The 10,637-nt window shown below is 33.9% G+C and overlaps 1 protein-coding gene across 1 annotated transcript; it reads left to right on the forward strand.

Moving 5' to 3' along the window:
- Nucleotides 1-1,048: 1,048 nt before the first annotated feature.
- Nucleotides 1,049-9,875, forward strand: LOC141300727 (uncharacterized). Its single transcript, XM_073831025.1, has 7 exons — nt 1,049-1,134; nt 2,812-2,856; nt 3,368-3,592; nt 3,667-3,945; nt 4,401-4,682; nt 6,151-6,393; nt 6,634-9,875. The coding sequence occupies exons 1-7, from the start codon at nt 1,104-1,106 to the stop codon at nt 7,257-7,259; spliced, it is 1,731 nt and encodes a 576-aa protein (XP_073687126.1). The 5' UTR covers nt 1,049-1,103; the 3' UTR covers nt 7,260-9,875.
- The last annotated feature ends 762 nt before the right edge of the window (nt 9,876-10,637 follow it).

Below are 10,637 nucleotides of genomic sequence, written 5' to 3' on the forward strand. Positions count from 1 at the left end.
TGAAACTGTGGTTAAGTGTGGTTATTTTTTTTTAAGACACGAAACAGTTTCATTGCTTTGCCAAAACGGACAATACACCAAACTCAACAGTTGATGAGCTGATAAGAATCTGTGAACAGGCTTAACAGAGCTAACTAGCAAGCATTTCAAATAGTTTTAGAGCATTTCTCACTAATAAAAAAATTAAAAGATTTTACAAACATAAACCCAGTGTAATATTAGGTCAGCACACAGATATTTCTGCCCTGAGCTCAGTATTTTTGTGAATGCATGCATAATTATATATGCAGTTTTACTAAAAACATGAATTGAGAAAATATATGAAATAATTGTACTTCTGTAAAATGCATTTGTCACACCACATTGACCATTTAACATGAATTTTGAGACATAAATAAAATGCTAAATAAAATACATAAATTATAAATTCACATTATTTTTTAACAATATTTAAAAACAATATTCCTTATATCCTAAATATTATCTTTGAGCATTAATAGATTAATTTTTAATACATTAAAAATGAATGCACACTATAAAATGAACTGTAACACTATTAAACTATACTATAGATGTAGTATAGTTTATAACTAACAGCCTTACATGGTTATCATATAAGTTCTAATTAGAAAAAAATATATTTATATTAATAAATAATACAATAAATAAAATGCATGAGTCTTTCTTTTATGCTTTATGCTTCTTAGTCGTTCTTGTTCGCTGACCATCTACATGACTATGACTTGACACGTTCTGTAAATAGCAATGTCTGATAACGATAACAACCAAATTGCAAATGCTGCGTGCTTGAACACAAACACACAGCTGAAATGAGCTGTTAAAAACACACACTGCTGACTCAGTGTGACTGAGGGGTGCGGCAGCCGCTGCTCTATGTGCCATAAAGAAAAAAAAACACCCTGTCAGATTGAACAAAAATATATTAAACATGCACGCACACATACTCAGCTGTGCTTGAACGCAATAAGGCTGATAAGCCACTTTATGTCCACTTCCCCAAATTTTCTGCATGTAGTTCATCTTTCAGTCCATCAGACGGTCATATTTCTCTTTCTGACGGACAGCGCAGATCGGCTCAGCTGATGGACATGAGGCCTCTGTTGATACTATCAGGTAAAAACACAAGAGTTTAGCATCATCTTATTGTCAGATTCTGTGTAATCAAAGTTTTGACATTTTGACAAACTTGTGCTCTTTGCTACATTAAAGCTGAAGTTTACTTTGAACCAGTTTTGTAGCTTTCATTCAACTGAAAAGGCAAATTACTTAACAAGCTTTGTTTGTCTGGTTAATAAATGGTAAAAAATGTTGACAATTTTCCACAAAATATTAATCATATTATTTTTGGTTATGCACTAGTATGACAATGCTGTTATACAGATTTGCATTACAGTGCCACAAACAATTTTAGACATGCAAAGATGTTTTTAAATGTATGCATAAACCACTTTCACATAATTGTGGTAACATTTTGCATAATTTACACAATTTCATGATGCACATATTGTACAGTTGAAATCAAAAGTTTATATACACCTTGCAGAATCTGCAAAATGTTAATTATTTCACCAAACATAGGAGGAATTAGACAAAATGCATGTTGACCTCAATAAGATATTTCACATAAAAGATGTTTACATATAGTCCACAAAAGAAAATATTAGTTGAATTTTTAAATTACCCTGTTCAAAAGGTGCTTGATTCTAAATACTTTGTTGTTACCTGAACAATCCACAGCTGTGTTTTTTTGTTTGTTTGTTTGTTTGTTTAGTAATGAGTCCCTTGTTTGTCCTGAACAGTTAAACTGTGCGCTGTTCTTCAGAAAGATCCCTCAGGTTCCATAAATTCTTTGGTTTTTCAGCATTTTTGTGTATTTGAACCCTTTCCAACAATGACTGCATGATTTTGAGATCCATCTTTTCACACTGAGGACAACTGAGGGACTCATATGCAACTATTACAGGAGGTTCAAACGCTCACTGATGCTTCAGAAGAAAACACGATGTATTAAGAGCCGGAAGGGTGAAACTTTTTGTATTTAAAGATCAGGGTAAATTGAACTTATTTTGTCTTCTGGGAAACATGTAAGTATCTTCTGTAGTTCTGAAGAGCAGTACTAGATGAAAAAAAAAAAAACGATATTTAGCAAAATAAGAAAAATGTCCATATTTTCATTCTGTTCAAAAGTTTTAATGCGTCATGTTTTTCTTCTGGAGCATCAGTGAGCGCTCAAACGTTCTGTAATAGTTGCATATGAGTCCCTCAGTTGTCCTCAGTGTGAAAAGATGGATCTTAAAATCATACAGTGATGTTTGGAAAGGGCTCATATATACAAAAATGCTGAAAAACTAATTCATTTGTGAGGCATGAAGGATTTTTCTGAAGAACAGCGGGCAGTTTAACTGTTTAGAACAAACAAGGGACTCATGAACAACTATCACTAAACAAAAAAATAAACAGCTGTGGATCATTCGGATAACAACACCGTGTTAAAAATCAACTTTTGAACAGAGCCGTTTTTATAAATTCTTCTATTACTTTCTTATTTGGACTTAATGTAAACAGCTTTTATGTGAAATATCTTATTCAGGTCAGTACTAAATAGAATTTTAGAATTCTAAAACTAATTGTAAACTAAAACTAAAAAAAATTAAATAATTACATACATAAATGTGTCATTACAGACCCACAACTGACTGGGTGTGGCCGTCTCATTTGCAGCTGCAAATCAAAATAAAAGCTGTAGACTCTTGGTCCAGAAATAATCTTATTTATCTTTTAATGTCACAGTGATGTTGGCTCTCATAAAGGAAGATGAGGGACAGAAACTAACAGGTAAGTACACACATCTACAGATTGTGCACATGACCAAATCAACTGAAATAGTAGATATGGTAAAGATCACTAACTAAAGATGATCAGCTCTGCTTGATCTCCATAAAAAATACATTTAATCATATCAAATTTACTATGTACACAAAACCCAGTGGATATTTCCAGAACTTCAGTTCTATTGCCACATGTTTAAAATGTCTAATTTAAATCAGAGAAAGGGCAAAGTTAAGACTTTTTTTTTTAATAAATAAATGCACAATTATGAATGCATATAAATGCATATATTGCATTTATTTAATGCATACACACACATGTCCACAAATAACTGAATTAAAGAAAGCAACCAGGAACCAAACTTCTCCGATTACACCTATTATCTTTTGGGAGAGTAGACAGCACTAAATCACTGTAGTTTTCAATTACTGTCAATCATTAATATTTCATATTAGTAATCAGAAAACCTGCCTTTACAGAAGATTTGTTTCTTATATGTCTGTTTTCTTCCTCTCAGTGACTCTCCTTCCGAAGTTCCCACAGGTGTATGTTGGAGATGACATCACTCTGGCCTGTAACCTTACAGGAGGGAATAAACAAACAAAATGGTTAATTAATGGAACAGAACAATCAAATCAGAATTATTCAATGCTTCTTACCGCAGTGACACCAGAAAACAACGGGGAGTATGTATGTGAGCAGGGCAGATCGAAAAGTGACCCGTTGAAACTCACTGTGCTGGGTATGAACAACATCCTAAACATTCATGATTGTCTGTTCCTCAGCAGTTTCTTATGATCTCTCCCTCTCTCACAGAGCTGCAGCCTTACGCTCAGCTCTCTCCATCTATAGGAGGTGCTGTGATGACCAAAGGAGATGGAAGAAACCTGGTGCTGCAGGTGGACCATAATGTGACGGACTGGGCTTGTTTTGTGTTACGGGGAGTGAGAGGCTTCGCTATTGGAGTCCAGGTTGATGAGAAAGCAACGAGTGGCGTTATATTTGCAGAGTTAAAGGAGGCAGAAAGAGCCACTTTCTGGTGCAAGAAAAAGAAAACAGAACTCCGAAGCAATGCAGTGACGCTGAAAATGACAGGTGACCCCTTAATCCACTTTCCGTTGTATTTCAAATCACCTGTTCATAGTCAAAGGTCATTATAGTTTATCCAGAAATACAAATTCATGTTGTTCCAAACCTGTAAGACTTCCTTCTGTGGATGACAATAAGTTATTCTGAAGACTGTTTTGACTGTTTGTGTTCATGCAATGAAAGTTAATGGTGTCCAAACAAAACTGGATCACACTGACTTCTTAAATTTGCAGTCCTCCCTATTCACTATGCAGACTACTGTCTTTCATAGAAAACTCTTTTTGACCAACTATTTGTAACTTTCCTCCATTGTGTCATCTATATGATGTCATCAGTATTGTGGTGTGTTTGCCCATGAGAAAAAGGTGTTTTAAAGTTGTAAAATACTTTAAATCAATTCAAATAAAGGTTTCTTTTTGTAGCATGTGCAGTCTGACCTGTGTTTGGTGTCTGTTTCTCAGAGCTCATGGTGATGTTGGTTCCTCCGGCCGCTCCTGCACTGCAGGGGGAGACTGTGGCTCTCAGGTGTGAAGTCTGGGGTGGACCGGAACTGGAAAGGGCCGTCTTCAGTAAGGATAACAAAGAAATCAATAGCTCACCTGAAGGCACATACACCATCACCAACGCCACACAAGATGATAACGGCAAGTACAGCTGCCACGCCACCTACAGGTTCAGCCACATCAGCGCACAAGCTGCAAAGCGGGATGGAGAATCTGATGCTCAGGAGTTAAAAGTTATAGGTAAACACATCAAAACCCAAATTACATCATTCTTTCATTTATATAGAACCACTAATAGTTAGATGTGGTACTATGGTGTTATTTATAAAATACATGCATATCTCAGTTACATAATAATATTGAAAACAAGAATAATGAAACACAATAATGTAAGCACTATAAATACACAAATATGATAATTTATTCTAGCACTACTGTAAAAAAAAAAAAAAAAAATATATATATATATATATATATATATATATATACACAAACATGTATATCTACACACACATACACATACACACATACATATTAATAATAAACAGTATTATGTGTATACACATTTGTGTAATGCTAATATACACACACACATGTATTTAATCCCTATGTTTTACTGCAAATTAAAAAAAAATTAAGTATATATTATATATAAAACATTAATAATATTTTACATCTTACAGATAAATCATGTAAAAAAAAACACAAAAACAGATACTTAAATTTGACTTTTTGAAATGTAAGGTGTGGAAAAACTTCAGCAAATAGCTAAAGTAGGTGTTATTTATAAAATACATGCATATCTCAGTTACATAATAATATTGAAAACAAGAATAATGAAACACAATGTAAGCACTAAATACACAAATATGATCATTTATTCTAGCACTACTGTCAAATATATATATATATATATTATATACACATACACATAATAAACAGTAGTATTATAATGTGTATACACATTTGTGTAATGCTAATATACACACACATGTATTTAATCCCTATGTTTTACTGCGAATTAAAAAAAAATTAAGTATATATTATATATAAAACATTAATAATATTTAACATCTTACAGATAAAGCATGTTTAAAAAAAAAAACACAAAAACAGATACTTAAATTTGACTTTTTGAAATGTAAGGCCTGGAAAACTTTTGCAAATAGCAATATTTCTGAAGAGGTACTTGAAAAGTTCTTGAATTATTTGAAAGACAGAGTACTGTATCTTTAAAATAAGTGCTCAATTTACTCAATAAGCACATATCTTTTCGCGCAAAATTCACGAAATTCAAAAAACATACCTGTTTCGCTTATTTCAGTTAATATCATAAAACTAGCGAGCTAAGCCAGTGGTAGTACTGATAAAATGCAGTATTTGTCAAATACACAGACGTTTTAGAAATGTTTTCATGAGCAACAGCAACACTTTTTATTTACTGCTTAATACAGTGCCATCTGTTCAAGAATAAAGTTTAACATAATCATGTACTATTTAAATACTAATAAAGTCGGTGTATATTGCTTTAATAAAGGAGATTATTTTGTTGCTGTTGTTTATTTACTGCCTAATTCAGCCCAGTTGCAATCCAGTAGAAAATACTGGTACTACAGTATGTAAATACTTTGTATATGAATATTTTAATTAATCTAAAATCATCAGTGTACCACAGTACTGTTTTGTAAGTCATATGTGTTTTTAACAGGTGGACCTCCTGCTGCTACAGTGATTTGGGAATCTGGTGTTAAGAAACTAAAGTGTTCCTGTCCTCACTGTTCTGCCGAATGCAAATCCATATACCTTTGGTATCACACACCCCTTAAGGACCCATTAAAACGTAGAAGACTAACTGAAGAAGACCAGTCAATTACTGTACAGAAAGAAATACTGTACAGCTGCCGGGTGGGCTGTGGGAAAGGTTTCTCCCGTTTCAGCAACATCTACAAAGGTACTGCTACACATACATACAGAAACGCTTCTCTAAGTGTCAGCACCACCCATAAATTTCTTGCTAAAACACAAGCACGCAAAACTTTATAAACTCTTTTCTTTTCCGTGCACATTCATATCAAGTGTACCAATGTATAAATGCACTAGTCACTTTCAATTCTCACTTGACGGTTGTGCAAGCACACTACTTCTCATTTTTATTTTTGGAATGAATTTGCCTCCTCTCTCTTTCTCTCAGCAACATCTGACCCAGAGACTGTAAATGTGATGCCTATCTTAGTGGCGGCAATTCTGATCATTCTCGGGGTGTTGATCGTTGTGCTGATCGCGCTGAAGCGCAGACGTGGAGGAAGCAGCGTCCAGGTGGCCAAACAGGATAAAGACAAGACGGCAGGTGGAGACTATGAACAAATCCATCTCAAAGACAAGGATACAGCAGTTTACCACACACTGGGCGAGAACACGGGCAAGGACCAGACCGAGGGGGGTTATGAGCCCCTACAAAAAAAGAAGAGGCAGGATGAGGAGTTGTACCACACACTTGGACCTGGAGAGGGTCAGGGTCAGGCTGAAGGTCAAGGTGGGTACGAGGCTCTTAAGAGCGTCAAAGCTGAGGTGTACCAGACACTTGGACCTGGAGAGGGTCAGGGTCAGAGTGAAGGTCAAGGTGGGTACGAGGCTCTTAAGAGCGTCAAAACCGAGGTGTACCAGACACTGAGTTCAGACGTCTCGAAAAAAACAGAAGGAGAAGCAGAGGGAGGGTATGAGAAACTTCCTCAGAAAGACAAAGATTTCGAGACTGTGACAGTTGAGGAAAACCCATACGAAGAAGTGAAGAAACAGATGAGCAAAGAGAAAGAATGAGGAAACCTGGGAAAGAATGAGCACCAAAAAAAAGTCAAATGGCTGTTTAGTCATTGAAGGCAATGCAGCCTTTCTAATGCTGATTAATCTTTTAAAGGAATACTCCGTATTCCACCCGAATCACAGTCCCAGGTGACTACACGCACACATATACATATAAATATATATATATATATAGTCAAGTCACCTTTATTTATATAGAGCTTTTAACAATACAGGTTGTGTCCAAGCAACTTCACAGTATTAAACAGGACAATAGTGTGTCAATAATGCAGTTTTGTAAACGATCAATTTTCAGTTAAAGGCAGTTCATCAATGAATTCAGTGATGTCATCTTCCAGTTCAGTTCAATGTTAAATAGTATTACGATATCACTGGAAGTTAAGTTAATATATACGTTTGTTTCTTCAGATGAACACAATCGAAGATTTTCAGAAAAATATACTATCCATAGAAATCCATATAATGCAAGATTAACGTTAACGTTAACTGTTACCTGAAAAGTTGAGGCCTCAAATACCACACAAATCGAACACAGCCGTTATACACACGACACCAGTTGATGAATAAATGTCTTTTGAAGCAAAACGACATGTACGTGTAAGAAAAATACGGATATTTCACACTTTTAAAGTATTTTTTACTTGTAAACCAATACTTCCTACCAACCGTCACACGCAGATTCATGAGTTCACTTAAAGTAAGCGCGTAATGGAACTCTCGCGAGAAGGACCACGAATGTACGGAAGACGCCAGTTCTCGCGACAGTTGCTTAGTTTATGACAAAATTTATATACATTTGGGACGGCATAAATGATGATATATTTATTTTTTTGGTAGAGAATTCCTTTAATATAATGAAGTTTACGATAATATTGTAAAGTAATGAATGTAATAAAGAAGCGTTACCTTTGGGACACCTAGAGATGTTCTGGATGAACTTGACCTCCAGTGATCTTGAGCGTTTATCCTAAAACTAACATCAAAAATACTCCTCAAACGTGTTCTTTAGGAGATCCCAGATAATCCACCGCAACTCTCATTCAGATCCGATTCTGTTTTGATGAGAAACGCAAGTTATTGGTGATGAAATAGATTAACACTTCAACTTTACAGTGATTTATAGTAAGAAATATAATAATTACACAATATGAAAGCATATAAATATGTGACCCTGGACCACAAAACCAGTCTTAAGTAGCACGTATATTTGTAGCAATATCCATACATCCTACATTGTAGGGGGCAAAATTATGCCAAAAATCATAAGGATATTAAATAAAAGATAATCAGATATTTTGTAAATTTCCTTCCGTAAATATATCAAACCTTTTTCTTTAGCACTGCTAAGAAATATTTTCTCAATATTTAGATTTTTCGGCATTTTCTCAGATTCCAGATTTTCACATTGTTGTATCTCGGCCAAATATTAACAAACAATATATAAATGGAAAGCTTCTTTATTCAGTTTTCAGATGATATATAAATATCAGTTTTTTTTTAAAAATTGACCCTTTGTGGTCCAGGGTCACATATACAGTTAACACAAAAACTCAGAAACAAGATTACAGTTACAAATCTCCACAGATTCAGACACATTTATTAGAAAACAGATACATAATTATGTATATAACAGGGCAAAGATGACAAAAAAGTTTTGTGCAGTAACAGAAGGATTTAAAGCACAGAAACTCAAAGGCATCACATTACACATCACAAGTACACATAATCGCTTAATAGAAGTATCTGAATTTATAGTTAATGATTGTACATATGCTATATTTTACAGATAAGTAATGACATTTCTCAGCTAATCTTACTCTCATTCACACTGTAGTCTATTTGCACTTTTTCAATGTATCATCATGTTTATTTTCAGACTTTAGATTTTGGTTCATACTCATTTTTTGTATGTTGTTTATATAAACCATTTTAAAGTTCACTTTCAGAACAAAAATGTAGATAATTTACTCACCCCCTTGTCATTCAAGATGTTCATGTCTTTCTTCAGAGCTAGACAAGACAAGCTTTTGAGGTTAAAAAGTATTTAAATTATAATTCATTTTAGAAATTAACCAGTTGTTTCGCTAGATTAGACCCTGCTTCCTCGGCTGGGATCGTTTAGAGCCCTTTGAAGCTACATTTAAACTGCATTTTGGAAGTTCAAACTCACAGGCACCGTAGATGTCCACTACATGGAGAACATTCCCATTTTTTTTCTCAAAAAACTATTTCTTTACAACTGAAAAAAGAAAGACATGAGTGAGTAAATTATCGATAAATTTTTGTATAGGAATTTCTCCTTTAAGAACTTTTAAGCTTGTATATTAGAGGATGTACAGTGTATCACATAGAGCACTTCTGTAAAACTGAATGCATTATGCAATATAATTTTTTTTTACTGCAATTCAACTGTAGTTAAGTCTTTCTCCTCTAAGGGGCAAAAATCATCAAACCCAGTCGTGTTGAAGTTCACCACAAGAGGTCACTGCAGGATTGACTTTTTTTTTGGTTGCACACTGGTTTGCCATTTTAGTTATTATAATAGACATTTTAGTTTTATTTCTGTACTTCATAAAATCCTGAGTGTGTCAAAATAAATTGTATATAAACGAAGCATTGGTCTCTTGTAATCTGATACAGATTCATTGCTTTTTAATTTATTTTTGTATTATTGATTGATTGATTGATTGATTGTCTATTTCCGACACAACTTTTAGACCGTTTGGATCAGGTTTAAATGGTTTATTTTGTTAAAAAGTTACAATTCTCATTTCACATTATATCTCTCAATCAGTACACAATTAATTAGAACTGCAGAAAATACACAAAATGTTTTGTTAAATGTTGAATACGTTTGTTTGATAATGTGTTAATAAACTTTTTATTAAATCACAAATGTTTCTATAACTTCCAATTAAGATACTCGATCGTTTTTTGATAAATTAGAGATGGTCTACTTTACCTGAAAATACATTTGTTTGAATGCATGAAGTAAACTAAGGTAATAAAAAGAGAAAATAAAATAAAATGTCTGGTATCTAAATTATAAGTTTAACAAAAAGTGTCCCACCCTAAAAAGAAAGAAGCTGAAGCATGTTTGAATGAAAACTTGAATGAAACAATAGGCCTGAAAGTCCTAGGCGAATAAAAAGGAGGTTGCTGCTTTCTTTTTCCAAAAGTTTATTTATTCAGTTCAATCCTCAGGAAGTTTGTCCCAGATTATAACATGAACGGTACTATGAGAGCATCATTTCTTGAAAACGGCGATAGAGGACAGATCTTGCAGGTTAAACATTTTGTGAACTATGGAGAATATCAATATTTTTTGGGTTTAACACTTTTGTAGACAGTTTTTCACTTAACGCTTTTAACCAA

Source organism: Garra rufa, chromosome 24, assembly GCF_049309525.1.
Source record: "Garra rufa chromosome 24, GarRuf1.0, whole genome shotgun sequence".
Taxonomy (NCBI): Eukaryota; Metazoa; Chordata; class Actinopteri; order Cypriniformes; family Cyprinidae; genus Garra; species Garra rufa.

What these genes read in the sequence shown, in the direction of transcription:
- LOC141300727 (XM_073831025.1), top strand. Translation starts at nt 1,104, where the DNA reads ATGGACATGAGGCCTCTGTTGATACTATCAG. An exon ending in TCAGGAGTTAAAAGTTATAG is followed by an intron (nt 4,683 to 6,150) that starts GTAAACACATCA and finishes TGTTTTTAACAG; the next exon opens with GTGGACCTCCTGCTGCTACA. An exon ending in TTTCAGCAACATCTACAAAG is followed by an intron (nt 6,394 to 6,633) that starts GTACTGCTACAC and finishes TCTTTCTCTCAG; the next exon opens with CAACATCTGACCCAGAGACT.